Raw genomic sequence first — 15,793 nt, 5'->3', positions numbered from 1 at the left:
TGCAGCTCGTCAGTCTCCAAGAGGCCAAACTGCTGCTGAAGGAGGATGACGAGCTGATCAAGGAGGTTTTCGACTACTGGAGCCGCAAGAGGAAAACCTGCAAGGGCGGCTCCCTCATCCCCAACGTCAAGCAGGAGAAGAGGGATGGCTCTAGCACCAGCGACCCCTATGTGGCCTTCCGCCGACGGACGGAGAAGATGCAGACTAGGAAGGTAAGAGTCAAATGAAGGAGTTGTCCTTTATGTTAAAGTGCAAAAGTTTGTTATAACTGTGGGACTGGGGACACCAGTACAGTCAGCACTAGTAGATTGTTGTTGTTGTTGTTGTTGTTGTTGTTGTTGTTGTTGTTGTTGTTGTTGTTGTAGTAGCAGTAGTACTACCCCCAAGTAAAATCAAAAGTTTTGAAAGCCTCAGTAACTAGACATCTAAAAAAGCTTCAGTGTAAATGGGAACACTTGCGACTCTGTCTGAATGATCATTGTTCCTTTTTTCAGAACCGGAAGAATGACGAGGCGTCGTATGAGAAGATGCTGAAGCTGCGCCGAGACCTGAGCCGAGCTGTCACCATCCTCGAGATGATCAAGAGGAGGGAGAAGAGCAAGAGGGAACTGCTGCATCTCACACTGGAGATCGTTGAGAAGAGGTAGGAAGTCTTTCTTTTCTTGTCGTGTGAAATTGGCGCCTAGAGAGTTTGACAGTGGTTGTTATCATTTTCTAAACCAACTGCCTTGTTAGGCAAGTAGCTGCTGTAAGAAGGCTTTTTCGCTGGGATTTATGATGGAGTAGTTTGATAATTGCGTGCCTTGCTTGTCTGATTAAATGCCTGTGTTTATGAACAGAACAGATTTCTTTGGATGGCAGTTTATCTTTGTGCTCTTGCTCTGTCGGTTTCTCATGAGGTTTTAAAACAGTAATTGTTAAGTGCCCAAAAGCTGAAAAGGCCACTGTGTCAGACTTTTTCGTGGTGTTGGATGGCTTATGTGATTAACCCACATGTTAGATTAGGCTTTTGTTTACTCATCAAGATGAGATTGCAAGTAGAGGCCATTAGGACACCAGATTGATAGTATGAATGAGTCAGCCACATTTCCTGTAACGTCAGGCTTCACTGCTCATGTTAATTGGGGGCACAGTTATGTACTCTGTTTTGCATGCATTATCAATTTAGAGTTGACCATGTTTATTCAGTGATGTCGGGAGCAAATTAGCTCATTGACCTCTCCACGGCTGCAAGGATCTTTTTTCCACATCTACACTGGACAATATGTTTTTTTTCTTATTTTTTGTGGGTTTTTTTTTCTTTTTCTTTTCCAAGCTCCGCTTTGAATCATTCTCTCTTCCCCCCAGTGGAGCCTTTGTGATCCATCTAAACATGACATCCGAACAGAATGAATTTGCTCTGAAAGTAGCTGTCAAGAGTGAGCTTAAATTGGACCCTTCTCCTTGAAGTGCTTTTGATTTGTAGTGACATTTCAATTTCCTCTTGTTATCCCGGCCTGGTTTCTGCCTGCGCATCAAAGCCAGTGTTCACTCCCAGATTGGACCACTCTATTCTCAGTAGATAGCTTCTCTGGCCCACTTCATGATATTATGTTGGCGTAGAGTGACCCAGGTGTTCTCGGGGGTGTGTGTAGTCCGACAGTTGTGTGTTTTGGGCTCTTCCTGTGCACTGAAGTTGAGGTTTGTTTGTGTGTTGGCCACAGCTGTATGCTGTACAGACAATTGAATGTTGATTAGCAATCCTGTTGCTGAATATTGTAGTATAGTTGCCATGTTTCTCCATATTTAATATTTTGTAGAACATGTTAATGTAAATCTGACATGTATAAAACCCTTTTAGATAAACTTAGAACTACAACTGTCAAGTAGTTTCATTATCGATTAATTTAGCAATTATTTGATTCGGTAAAAAATATGACCAACTAACCAACGGACTCTTGATTTATTGTCAGAAATGACAAAGAAAAGCATAAGATTTCATGTTAAAGAGGGTTGAATTAATTATCCAAATAGTTGCCAATTAACTTTCTGTCAGTCGACTAATTGATACCTCAATTAATCACTGCACATCTCTATCTTAATTATTAGTATTGGTATATCATTAGTATAAACCTTAATTTAAAACTTAATGAATTGCTTAAGAGAACCTTGATTGAACTTTTAATTTGTGGGTCAGATTAGATAGAGTTCCCCTGATAACATGGACACATTTGGTATATTTTTATATGCCTTGTAGCATGTGGCCCATTTTAGATATATTTCTTGGTTATGCTTGAATTACAGGGACCTGTTTCTATGAAGCATTACACTTTGGGCCACTTTTTTAGGCTCACCATCCCTTTTCTCTTTTCTATCAGGAATGCGATGCCGGACTTTGGCAGTGAGGTGATGGCCGAGGCAATTGCGCAGCGAGCCCTGGTGAAGCCTGTCTACACCATCCCCATCATTCCCCTGTCCAGCAGCAACCAGTACAGACACCAGGACCACTTGGATATGAAGGACTACAAGAAAGTAAGTGTCCTCCATTTACAGCGCGCTGGCTTCCTCCTCCTTCTAATGTCAGGAACAGAATGGAAAGTGATTTCCATCCATTCTGGCTCTTGATGAGTGTGGGTGTTGGAACAGAATGTCTGCACAAGTATCAGAAATGTTCTTGACTTTTCATTTGTCCTTGAGTCAATTCACACTGAAGCGAGGAGCCGTATAATGCCGTAAACCGATATTATAATGAACGCTGGCTTTATCTATGACCTTGAGATGGTCATTGTTGAAAAGGTACATCATTTTAAATGCCACCTAGTTGTTAAGCATTGAAAATCATTGCTGTACTAGGAGTTTGTTACTGATTTTGGTCTGAAAATGAATGTCAGATCACACTATTTGCGCCCGGTAATGTCGTAGAGGTGGTAGGGTAGGTTTTATGCTTTATGTGCTGGTCCCTTCAAACTTCAAGCGTTTAATTTAAAGCACAGTTGCAATATGCTTTGATAATGTCGCACATCATTACGCAGCGCTGTTGTGAACTCCCTGTCACCTCTTCTCATTATAACTCCATTAGCTCCAGTGTGCAACAACCCTCCCCTCTGCCCTGCAGGGACACGATTATTTCCCCCTTTTTTTCCTGCTCACTTTTCCTCGACCAGCTGGTTGACTTTTCCCCTTTGTTTACAGACGCTCATTTTCGGTTTAACTCTGCCCCCCTCCTCCCTCATGACTCTAACCCTCACTTCTTCCATTGATTTGACACAGCAGTTCTCCGTTGTAGAGTCCCTGCCACTCTGTTTGCTTTGTCCCCCACGACTAAGGCCTGAATGGGATCTGACTAATCCTAGTAGAGTTGGAGTCTGTTCAGACAGGGAGGGGTCGTCCCACTGGGGAAGTTGGGGTGAGCGGTGGCACGGGTCGGATTGAGGAGGAGGAGGAGGAGGGGAGCAGCCATCTGGCTAGGCAGCGGCATCTGGCACATGCTGCCATCTGCATATCAATGCCTATTTTACTCACTGTTGTTCCTACACACTCATCGCCTGCGCATAGACCACCAGCGCTACACTACAACAGCAGACAGTATTGCCTTGCATCTTGGAGTGCCTTTTTATTATGCAGACTGTAGTATAAACATTGGACGCTTGTTTCCCCACCCCTCTTTGCAGCCGGAGAAGACGGAGGCAGTACGAACCAAAAGGAAATATGAAAAGAAACCCAAGATCCCTCCCCTGTCAGCACCTCAACATTCAGGGCCCTCGGTGTTCAATCCCAAGGACCTCAACCAGTACGACTTCCCCAGCTCAGATGAAGAACCCTTCTCACAGGTGACATGATTTTAATATCTCATGAGTGGGAAGTGATTTCATTTGGTTTCAGTGCAATTCTCAGATGGATTGTAGTATTAATAATAAAGAAGGAAAGATCAAAGCTGAGCCAATATTGACTTCTTCAGAAACTCTAAAAATCTACTTTGCTAGTTAAAATACTGACTGTCAGGTGTGTGAAGGTTATGTTTTGAAGCCATCAGCTCTTCACTGGCTAATACAGTTTTTATGTTATAGATCCATTCAGGTTCCTCAGAGGCAGAAGAGGAGAATGACCCAGATGGCTGCTATGCGTTCAGGAGGAAGGCTGGCTGTCAGTACTATGCCGTGAGTGCCCTCCTGTGACTCCTATGCTTCTATTTATAGTGCCAGCAGCAGGCTGGTCCGTCTGGCTGCTCTGGCTGTTGGTCTTCCACACTCTGCTGGACAGAACAACACAACAACAAAGACTTGCCATTTTCTTTTCTGATTTATGTCTTTGCATTCGGTTTTAATGGTGACATCCCCCCACCCCCCCATGTTCTCTCTCTCCGTCTCTCTCTCTCTGTGTCCTCTTCATCTACCTAAAGTCTCGTCCGGATCAGAGTGGCAACTGGCCCTGGGTAAGCCCGTCGGAGGGCGGGCTCGGCGACCCACGCTTCCGCTACTGTCTGACCTCGCTGAACATGCCACGGCGCTGCATAGGTTTGGCGCGGCGCCGCGTGGGCAGAGGGGGCAGGTGAGTTCAGTCTGGCTGTTCAGTTTCCTCACACCTGCTGATTGTTATGCAGCTGCTCAAGTAAAATGGCAGTGGATTGTTTCAAAGTCCTGGAAATTTGGTTAAATCAGAAAATGCATGTCTTCATATTTCGTTACTTTTTTTTTAACCTTCTGATGTTTGCAATGTAAAGAAAAAGAGTGATATGATCAACTTGTTGCCCAGGTATTATGTTCATTTACCGTATTCATGAGTCCCTAAGTTCAGAAATTCAGTAAAGAAAATGAAGTCAGAAAATTGTGAAATGAAATGTGTGTAGGAATGCTGCCAGTACCAACCCTTCGCAGGGGAAACTCAGCCAAGTGTTGGCTGTAGCTGCTGAGGTTGTTTACCATACCAGCTCTTTGGCAGGTTACCAGCCATCATTTGGCAGCACATTCTTTTATAAATATCAAGCTGGCTGCTAAAATGATGAACATGACAGTCTCATTTTGGGATTCACCTGCCACTGTGGCCTGTAGACAAATCAGAAAACTTAGCTTCTGCTGAGTTTTAACAGCAACATGTCCTGCAGCTCACACTGATATCTCCTCCGTAATTACACAGACGATTGAATAAAACACAAGCTGGAGGAGTCAGCCAGCGGCTTCCACGGAGCCGGGTGTTGTCGAGGAGACCAACTGTGTTAGGCAGTATCTGTTTCACAGACGCACATGAGATTGGCAATGTTCTGTTTCTGTCTGCAATCAACCTTATCGTCAGCCCCGAGGGAGACTGAAGGACCAGTGCATCTGTCTTCTTCAATATGATGTGTACTTACGATGGGAATACTCGATTGTGTACGAAACATGGAGCTTAGTGCGTTTGTTTAGCCTGCAGGGACTCAATGTTAGTCCGTCTATTTGTTGTTCCTTCCAATGTCCGGAGTTATCTCAACAAAGATTTCTGTGTAATGAAGTACAGCTGCACAATTCTCAATTTGACTTCATTTAAAAATGTCAGCGTACAGTTTTGATTGATGACCTTGTTCTGGTACCAGCCACAGACCAACAAAAGATTGTTTAACCCCACTGCTGATAAGGCCCTAGAATAGCTAAGATAGCTGTAACGATGGTTTGTTTTCTGGATTTTAACAAGCATTACAGCCTCACGAAGCTGCTGCACGCCTGTAAACTTTGAGTCTTGTCCGATTATGTAAGTGTTCTACTCAGCGCTCAAGGCAGAACTGCATGTTTTTCCCCTTTTCTGTGCAATACCAGGCTCTGTATTTGGAACTGGCCTGCTGGACGTTGTAATTACATGAGTGGTATGCGAGGAATAGCCGCACTTGTGCAACACTCGTGGATGTTGATGTTGTAATGTGCCGATAATGACTACGTCGTGTTTTTACAAGTCATCTTACCTCAGATGACTTGCAGATATCACCAGCTCACTTATGGTGATTTATTGTAATGATTTTTGCCTTTGTTTCAGGAGCCTGTTGGACAGAGCGCACGCAGATCTCGACAGCATCTGTCAGAGCCTGGACTCTGACCCGGAGCCCGAACCACTCGCCTCACCACTTCCAAGTTCTCCGCTCCGCAACTCTAACGCCAGTACCTCAGAAACCAATACCTCGGATCCAGCCAGCTCCTCCCACCTTCCCTCCTCTTCATCATCCATGTCGCCATCTTCACAAACACCTATGGACCTCAGCCAGATTCTTTTGAACATTAAAACTTGCCGTTGGAGGCACTTCAGACCACGGACGCTATCCAATCACCCCTTGGGTGGAGACTTGTCTCGCAGAGGATTTAGGGATTTTAGCCGGACAGTGTCGGGACTAACCCGGACATTGTCTGGAGGAGCCAGCACCCAGAATCGCACCGGCCCAGCCCCCACGCCTGTCAATGGTGAGTCAGTCGCTTCCCTCCGTCATGCTGCTGCTCTGTGTTTTCTTTTGCATCTTTAATATTGTATGTCTTTAGATTTGAACGGCTTAATTCTTTAATTGCTTTATTGCATTGTAAGTGAAGGCTTCTTCAAGTAGCAATTTTAATATAGGTTTAATAGGCTGTCATTCTACATGGTTAGCTGCGAGTGTAAATTTAGCCTGATCGCCCTTTGTGAACTGTGCTGTAATTAAAGGAGTAGTTTAATTCAGTCTGAGCTTCAGTCAGTTGTTATGAGGTCTCTCGTCTCATCTCTTTGAATCAAGGTGTATTTTTTTCTTGGCCTGTGGTCCAACAGGTTTTTTGTGACTCTGGATTGTGTCTCCAAGTTTCAGATTGGTCGTATTTTGTTATGATGGTTTTTAGACTGTCTGGGTTGTCTTTTATTAGTAGTGTGTTTAGTTTTATGTGCCCTTGTATTTATAACTACATTGTTATCTTGTGATCATTCATTACTTATTTTGAATACTCATCCTGGTCATCTGTAAGTCTCTGTTAGGCTGCCAAGACAGTCTTAAAAAGGTGTCGTGACTAATAACAGTTAAGTCCTCCCAGCTAATGTTGAAGTGAGAGTTGTGTCACATCCATATTATATAATAGCCTGATTACAATCGGAGATATTTAAAGTTTATTTTTCCATTCGGAACTTGCTACTAAAACACACTGTGTGTATCTTTAAGGTCTAAAACAAGTGATGACTATGTTTCTGCATCGGTTGCATCCATGCGTGCATTCTTGCTGGCCACTTCGTCGTTGCTGGAGCATTGCTGTGGTTGTTAGTATTATTGGTGTTTGGGCGTACTCTGATTACATTACTTGCCCACCGCCCTGACCCCGCCACTTTGCTTTCTGTTCTCACATTTTAAAAAAAATCAATAAATCAATAGCTGGTTGGGTGACAGATGCTACAACTACAAAGTAAAAGTGTCTGCTCGGTGTAGCACTGAGTAGCAGGAGTCACAGTTCACTTATCATTTGACCAGATTAAGGATAGTTGACCGGCAAGATGACCGTGAAGGATTTGTTGTCGGAGTGAAAAGCATAAGTGCTTATTTGGCAATATTTTGGATTTAAACCCTGCTCCTCCTTGTTAGATTACTCCCACACACTGTAGGTTCTTCTCCCTGACATATTTCAAACTTATCCACCGTTAACAATTGACCATTGTTGGTTTTCTCCATCGTCACAGATTTGATGTAGAGTAGTGTTCGGGTTTCTACCACAGGAATTTGAATCACACCGCCTGTGACAAGTGCATGTATGTCCCTGTGTGTGTCCACAATGAAAACAAAACTAGGATCCACTTTGAAAAAGTTTGCTCTATTGTGCTGCCAGTGGTCAAAAACTCCACAGGGAAGCTTTTTCAAAGCTATAACTCCTTGGTAGAAGCAGTGTGACAAAATCTCTTTGTGTGACAAATCGCTCTCGTCCCATGAGACATATTGTCAAGTTGCCCTAAACCTATAGAAGCTTTAATGAATATTAACGACAGCCTCAGCTTGTCAGGTATATAGAGAGACTGTTAAATGCTCAGTCAGATGGCGTGGCAGGATAGGCAGCCTGCTTTGACCGTTAGAAGATCGTCTCTGTCAGACTTTCAGCTCTTCATCTCTCAGCACAGAAAACCAGAAGAGACAGAACTGCCTTTGTGGCGAGCACAGGGAGGGATGTAATTGAAAAATGTCTCCATGCATAAAATGATGTGAGGTGCCGTTGTTTTAATTGATTTTGTGCATGTGAATATTCAGTGGTGAGAAAAATAAAGCCAGGCTCAAAAGGCAGCTCGGTGTTGTTGAGTCGAGGCGTGCTGCTGCTGCTGCTGCTGCTGCTGCTGCCGTTGTTGTGTAACTTTTTTTGATGAGGCACCTCAAAGGTAGAGTGCTCAGCTCCAGCCTGCTCTCCCCTGCTGCTGCTGGTAAATCACATGAACTTTCCGCCTCCCTCTCTGCACATTATAATACATTAATTCCTGCTCCTGTGGCTTGAGGGGGGGGAGTCAATTAGAAATAGTTCGTTATAAATAGATTCATGAGACGTGCTGGAGTGGGTCTGGGCTGGTGGCTGCAGAGAGGGACACAGTTCGGATCACAGCAGAATGTCAAGCAAATTACAAGGGAAATGAAATCATTCTCACCTACCTCAACCTCTGACTTATCCATCCTCGGTCAAGTTTAGGATGAAACCAGATCTGACATTGTTTAGAGGTAATTTGTTGCGCTGATGAAATGAATTCTTGTGGAATTTATTTGTGTTTGCAGCCTTAAACTTAAGAAATGTGTCTTTGTGGTCACTGTTTACTATTTATAAAAGCCCCCCCCCCCCCCCGCCGCAGTGATTGTCCAGACATACTGCTTAATTGAATGCTGATAAAAATCTTGAGAACTAGATGCAAGCTGACGTCCTGCTGAAGGTTTAAATTAAGTGTATAAGAAGCAGAAGAGAACTCATTTTGTCTCTGTCTGTATTTTTTCCTGCTTGTGATCGATGTCTTTATTTGGTGAAATAATAAATAGCTGCCACCTTGAGGGTTATTTCAGTAATTAAAGTGAAGTTGGGGGGGGGGGGAAGAAAAAAAAAGATGTTATTTGTTGTGGAGTATGCCCACAGCGAGGAGTCATTACTGTGGCATTGCCTTGTTTGGGCTGTTTTCTAGCCTGAGCCATTTATCTCGGGCCTAATTCTGACTGAGGATCTCAGTATTTTTCTTCCTTTTCAGGGGACTTCGAGCTTTCGTTAGTCCTTGTTTATGTTTTTGGCAGTTGCCTTTTATTTTGTTGAGTAATTTGAAAGAAATAATAGCTTACTACAGAGAAATGCAACAGTTCCATTTGTGGCAGCTTTGTTAATGGTCTGTGAGTTGCTGAATTTATTTCAAACCTGCTGTTCTTATTTTCACTTTCTTGCCTCAGCTTCCTAAATGTACCCAACAGGCTGTTTCAAGCTTCTGAGGCTGAACGCAGCTATGTTACAGACGCGTGGCGCAAAGACCCTCAAATGTAGATTTTAGAAATGATCACTGGTGACTCTAATGGTTAGAGAAGCATGCTTGTGGCCAGTGGAGGACTGCTGGTTCAGTTCCCCTACCCTACAAGAGTCGTTGGGTTTTGGACTGTTAGTTGGACGATTCATTGATTAAGTTAATCGTGCAGAAACGATCATTTGTTGAAGCCCCGCGCTACTTAATTGCTTGAACAGAACTGAAGAGGCCTTGCTGTTTCTGAAATATCGCCTTCATATGAAATTCTAAACCCATACTCTTTGGTTCTGGCTCACCTTTCCGCGTGACACAATGCCGTCTGGCTCCACACTGTTTTGACCACTGAGAAATGTTCGAGCTCACGCCACAGGTAGAATACCTTGTGGCATTCGCATTGTTCTGTTCTGCAAGTGAGAGCTGCACAACAGGCCCCGGGAGTGTATACTGCTCTGTGTGTGTGTGTGTGTGTGTCTGACTTGTGTTTGATAAGCCTTCAAAACTTGGACTTCCTAGCTTTCATTTCTCTTTACCTTGAACCCTGCAGCAACACACCCACATCAACTAGACCCTTGTGTTGTCGTGCCACAGAGCTCTTGCTGTCTGAAAGCCCACTGAGGCATCACATTGGTGCACACACACTCAGACTGACTGTTATTGTAATTGACAAGCATCTTTGCAGCACACAGGAGCGATGAATTCATGAGTTCTTTTTACAGGGCTACGTTTATTTTCACTTCCGTCGTTGAGTGGCGGGGATTGATTTTTAAAAGCTGTTAGCCACACACGTTCTGTATTTTAATGAGTTTGATATTTCAGACGCTTTTTCCCTCCTGACAAAGGAAGAGAAACTAAATCTTTTTCATTTCAGTTTAAAAGCCAAAATTAAAGGATAAATTAGATTTTTCTGTGTGCGTCCGGCTCTGTGTAAGCCCAAAGCAAAAGAAGATCCGAGTTCAGGTGTTAACCGCTGCCTCTCCCTCTTCCTGTCCGCAGTGTTCACGGCAGAGCAGTACCAGCAGCACCAGGAGCAGCTGGCCCTGATGCAGAAGCAGCAGCTGGAGCAGAGCCAACAGCAGCAACAAGCCAACTCGGCAACAACCACCAACACACAGGTCAGTAAGGACAGACACACCTGCGGACAGCCTCCGTTACACCTGCGTTTGTTGTAAAACTTTATTACTGCGAAATAGAGGAAGGTTAATCATCTCAGCGTGCTCAGGATCACCTTTGAGATTGACCTGCTTCTACTCCAGAGTGTTTTTTAGTTAATACCATTGTGTGTAAATGTGCTCTTATGACTAAATGGATAAAAATTAGAGGTTAAAGCAGCCAGACGTGTCCTGATATGGAAATCATTCACAGTTGAAGGTCAGTTCACCCGTCCTTAGGAAATGGGACAAATCCTCATTCCCACGAGCAGTATTAATGCCACTGGCTGAGTTCCTGTTTGGCAGCAGAAGTGCAGTTTCAGCAGTTTGGTACGTTTTTAAGCCGAGCGGTCAAGTCTCTGGCACAAACCCACATGTTTTCTCCCCTGGTCTCCATCCAGGCGCTCGCGTCCAAGACGTTGGACCAGGCCAGCGCCCAGTTTGCTGCTTCGGCCCTCGTCACCACGGACCAGCTGCTGGCCTTCAAGTCCAAAGAGGAGCTGGTGCTGGCGAGTGGAGTCAACGGGGTCCTGGCGGGTGCAGGTGAGTCTATTATATTACTAATTAATTAAACAATGAAGAGCAAATTGTACGGGGGGGCTTCCCTCACGAGGGGCCACCAGTTAAAGACAGGACTGAGAAAGTAAAATATTTCTGCTATACTTTCTCTCGTTTTTGCTTTTTCTTGAAAAATACAGCATAGTTGTGCCTCTTGAGGCCTCTTAAAAAAAAAAATCATTCCACCGAAACAAATCAGGGAGGAAAATCACTCTTTGGCTCAACTGCTCACAGCTCAAGTTCCCAGTCAGGGCTCACATGGTGTCGAGGGGCCACGAGTAGGTGTAGCTTCATTTTAATGGTGTCTGGAGCTGGCATGGGACAGTACAAACATTTCATGTCAGCAAGACCTTTTCTTTGAAAGTGACTGCTAATCAGTTATGAGAAAATTGGGCAATTCATGTTTTTTTTCAGTCCACTAATCTAATAATCCGTTACCCTTCAGCCCTTTCCCTCATATATGTCAATGGTGGTGGAAAGAAAATGAAGAAGACTTTCCAATGCAGTGCAGTTATTACAACAACATCATTACCAGCAGTCTTTAAAAGTTACAGTAGTGTTGCATCAACGCCTCACTGTCAGTGTCAACAAGACTGAAAATGATAAGCCTCACACAGACGGGATTTATTGCACGGCTGTTGTGTTATATTGCATTAGATTGTGCGGAGACGACTCATAAACTGTTGTGTTATCATTGAATCTGGAAGTGAAGCCAACAATACTAAACCCAATTTCGTTTTTACATGAGATAATGTCAAACATTCAAGGGTTCCAACTCTATTTTATGAGGATTTCCTGAAGGAGAGTCTAAAGAGGAGTGACAAAGTTATCATGAGAATAATCTGCAGATGAATCGATGATGAAATGAATCGTTGGGTGCAGCCTGTTCTCGTTGCTTTCCGTCTGTTTAACGAGCGCTCTTCTCCGTCCACCAGGTGTTTTCAAAGGCTTGCACATCTCCAGCACCACCGCAGCTCTTCACCAGACCAACCAGTCGACACACACTACCACCTCCGTGGCCCCGACTTTCCTCCAGCCCTCCTCCAACTCGGCCACCCCTTCGCCCGCCAACGCCGTCCCCACCTCCCTCGCCTCGGCCCCCAGCGCCCACACAGCGGCAGCGCTGGGGATCCTGGGATGCGGCCCCGCCAACGCCACCCCCGCCACCACTCAGGTCCTCATCGGGAACAACATCTGTCTAAGCGTGCCGTCGGCCGCCAGCCTGGCCGCTGGACGCCACATTCCCCGGACCCTCGGCAACGTGCCACCCTCTGCCTTAAAGCTGTCCGCCACCACCAACATACAGATGCCCAAAGTCTCCGGAGCATCTTCCATGGACCTGGGCTCAAGGTGAGGCTTCGTCACACGAGGACAGCATTAATGTATACACCTTGTATACAGTCTTTATTCAGGATGTGTTACATTTTATTAAATAGTCGAGTTAACATTCCTAGCCTTGATTCATGCATTATTCACTGAAAAATCTACTAAAATGTTAAAGACTGTGAGGGGGAAAATAGTGAGAAAAATTCCTGGATCTGTCCTTTTTATCCAGAACCAGCACCAAAAGTTAATTGGGTCTGTGCTGGCTGAGACTCATCCTCCGTCCAAGTTTCACAGGGAGTCTGTGCTGTTTTTGTGAAATCCTGCTGACAGACCAACCCACCACGGCCCCCAAACATTATCTCCTTTGTGGACGTAATTATCCTCAAATTAAAATGTTTTCTTACTTTGGAACAGTCAACTAGTCCAAGTACAAACTTCCAAATGTCAGAAAATTAGTCATTAGGAACATCCCTGGTGTTAATGCTAAACTAAGCTAATTATCTCCTGGCGGCGGCTCCACACAGTATACACTCATGTAAGTGGTGTGAATTTTCTCACTTCGACATTTTTCCTCGGCTTCGTTCCTGCATCGTCGTTCTGAGATCTCTAAAAAGAAAAACCGCAGACATTTGCTGATCCCACATCAGTGTGAAGTCAATCAAAACGTATATAGCCCCAGCGGCTTTAATTAGTTTACAAGTAGAAGTGAAGCCACAGAGCTGAAGCCTGCACACGTTAGTTTGATTCCTTACAGCCCCAGAAAGAGAGAGCTTTCTTTGTAAGCCTTGTTGAAACCGTATCGGATCACATTTTTATGTAATGTTTGTTTCTGGATGAGCAGCAGCGATCTCCTGGTTTAAGCATTCAGTTGGCCTCCTCTAAATGTTGCCAACGCTGCGTCTGCCAGAGATAATGCAGCTGAGAATAAATCTTGCCTGAAACACAAGCTGAAGTAATGTGACGTCAGAGCTCTTCATCATTCACACAGACGAGACATCGATGTAGGACAGCGAGAGAAGCAGTTCTGACGTATTAAAACCAGAAACATGACTCCTCTCCTCTCTTCTCCTCCGCAGGGATAATCACGACGAAGACAAGCCAGCACTGAACAGTATAGCAGACAACACAGTGGCCATGGAGGTGACGTAGTAGCGGTGCAGTGAAGAGTCCACTCTTTAGGTGCTGTGCATCGTAGCATCGGGAATGCAAAAGGGACAGCAGGACTCTGACGCAGACTGACAGAACGACGAGAGGCCGCGGCCGCTCGCTTGCAATTCTCATCTCTCATACTTTTTAAAAAAAACCTTTTTTTTTTCGTTTTCGTTTTTTCTTTTGTTACTGTTAAAAAAGTACAAGATCGACATCTGTAAATTATGAATATGGCAAAATTAGTATCTGTACAGTAACTACATATTTGTAATATCCCCCCTTGTATATATTACTTGAATACAGAACTGTCCATTTGTGATGTTTTGCACTTGGGAGTCAAACTTAAAGGAGAAAAAAAAAAAAGTAAAAAGCCAAGTAACTTGTGGCGAGTGTGAGAGATGTGGGAGTTGTATAGACAAGAGTTTTATCACATCATGTGCATGGTGCGGAGCCTGCTGTTTTTATCTATTTATTGTGCTGTGTTTACAGTTCTTTTGTTTTGTTTTTGGTTTGTTTTGTTTTTTTATTTGTACACTGTACCTTCGTTGGTTCCTGTGCTGTAGTAAATGTTAGGTAGCTACGGACTCCTGGGTATTTTTGTATATTGTGAACACAAAGCAGGTTCCCTCCCCCCAACGCGTTTATTTTGGGTCCCTGTGCTTCTCTCTGTGGATCATGTGAAAATCAATGGTGACATACATACAGACCAGGAGAGCCAGGAGAGGAGGAGGAGGAGGAGGAGGAGGATGGGTGGTGTGTTGGCAGGTGACTGTGGTTCACTTGAAGAGAGGCGCTCCTCTCTTCCGGGGAACTTCCATCAACATTGTCCCAAACACAAGTAACAAAACAGGGATGAAGTCTCTTCCCAGAAGCCTCTGCTGCTTCTGATTAAAGCACTATTTTTTGTGACGTTTTTTTTTGTTTTTTCGTTCATGGTTTTGATAAATATCAATGCTGCTTTTGTATTTTTGTTTAGTTTTTTTTTTTTTTTTAAAGGGGTAATTCTTCATTTTCATGCAAGCAGAGTCCCCATTTTTTATATTTGTTTTATCCCACAAAACATTTTTGTAAAACAAAAAATCAGTTATTTTTGTATTTTCCTTTTTTTTTTTGTTCTTGTGGTAAACTTGATTGTAAGCTTTTCGTTTATTGAAAGACTTCATTCTTTTGTTCATTTGTTACTTGGTCATGCATAGGTGATAAGGGAGGCGAATGGGCAGTAATCGCTGTACGTGTTTCATCATTCCAGTTTTTAATAACAAAAAAATGCTAACGAGGGGACGGAGGGGGTCGTTGGGGAAAGCGGCCCGTTTTCTCCCCCCTCGCCTCCCCCTTTTTCTTTATTTTCGTTTTTTCTTTGAAAAAAGAATCTCCAGACGGCTGCAAGGCCAAAAACCACAAGTATTGGGTGCCTTCCTTTGGGGAATTTTATGTACTCTCTTCTGTGAAGAGTTAGGCACAAAGGCAGCATTACTTAGTAGTGCTTCTCGTCTTTGTCTGAATCTGAATGCCCAGTCCAATGGCAGGATATATCCATGAGGTTTACTTGTCCCACCTGGAGGCTGAAAAGACTAAAAAAAAAAAAAATGTGACAGAACTCTCACTAAAATAAGACAATAAAGCCCAGGGCATTAAATGTGAATGGTTTTGGACTCTCGTGTCTTTTTAATGTGTGTGTTTGTTTGTTTGTGTCAGTCGGCGCAAAAATTCGACAATACAGGAACTGAAAAATGAGGAAGTTAAAGTTACAGTTTGGTTTTTATCTTTTAACAACTTCTGAAATACAAATGTCAGGTTAATCTTGATAAACCAAGTGTTGGGCCGGTCTGCCTGTAAAGTAGAAAGATGCAAATATGTTTTGAAACTGGTGCTGAAAGATCAAAATTACCAGAACGCACTGGGCAGCAACACACCGATAAACACTCCTGGTGATCGGTGATAAATGAGTCGGACGGAGTTTTCTTTTGGTTTGTTCGTTCTCAAGCAGAAACTAATAGCAGCCTGGTCACAAAATGTATCATATTACAGCTGAACAGTCCACTAAAATATGTTTCTGAAAACATTTGAGGCAACAAATATGCAATTCAATAACAGAATCTTGATTCTCATGAAGGTCGAGTCAGCAGTTGTTCAGCTGAGCTCAGCTAAACAAGAGTTGGAAGCAGAGGGGGGAAAAGTCCGGGACACATCCTCTGTTC

The 15,793-nt window shown here is 43.8% G+C and overlaps 1 protein-coding gene across 2 annotated transcripts in view; it reads left to right on the top strand.

Moving 5' to 3' along the window:
- epc1a (enhancer of polycomb homolog 1 (Drosophila) a) overlaps positions 1 to 15,237 on the top strand; it is a 28,932-nt gene extending 13,695 nt beyond the window's left edge. For both annotated transcript variants that reach the window (XM_037078894.1, XM_037078893.1), the window contains 11 exons: positions 6 to 212; positions 495 to 643; positions 2,358 to 2,511; positions 3,651 to 3,809; positions 4,047 to 4,136; positions 4,379 to 4,527; positions 5,980 to 6,398; positions 10,408 to 10,526; positions 10,964 to 11,105; positions 12,056 to 12,470; positions 13,523 to 15,237. In XM_037078894.1, the coding sequence (XP_036934789.1) occupies positions 6 to 212; positions 495 to 643; positions 2,358 to 2,511; positions 3,651 to 3,809; positions 4,047 to 4,136; positions 4,379 to 4,527; positions 5,980 to 6,398; positions 10,408 to 10,526; positions 10,964 to 11,105; positions 12,056 to 12,470; positions 13,523 to 13,595 (2,076 nt within the window). In that variant the 3' untranslated portion in view covers positions 13,596 to 15,237. The remainder of the gene's footprint in view (positions 1 to 5; positions 213 to 494; positions 644 to 2,357; positions 2,512 to 3,650; positions 3,810 to 4,046; positions 4,137 to 4,378; positions 4,528 to 5,979; positions 6,399 to 10,407; positions 10,527 to 10,963; positions 11,106 to 12,055; positions 12,471 to 13,522) is intronic.
- The last annotated feature ends 556 nt before the right edge of the window (positions 15,238 to 15,793 follow it).

This window comes from Acanthopagrus latus, chromosome 19, assembly GCF_904848185.1.
Source record: "Acanthopagrus latus isolate v.2019 chromosome 19, fAcaLat1.1, whole genome shotgun sequence".
In the NCBI taxonomy this organism is placed as follows: domain Eukaryota; kingdom Metazoa; phylum Chordata; class Actinopteri; order Spariformes; family Sparidae; genus Acanthopagrus; species Acanthopagrus latus.
This window is presented reverse-complemented; position numbering and strand designations above follow the sequence as displayed.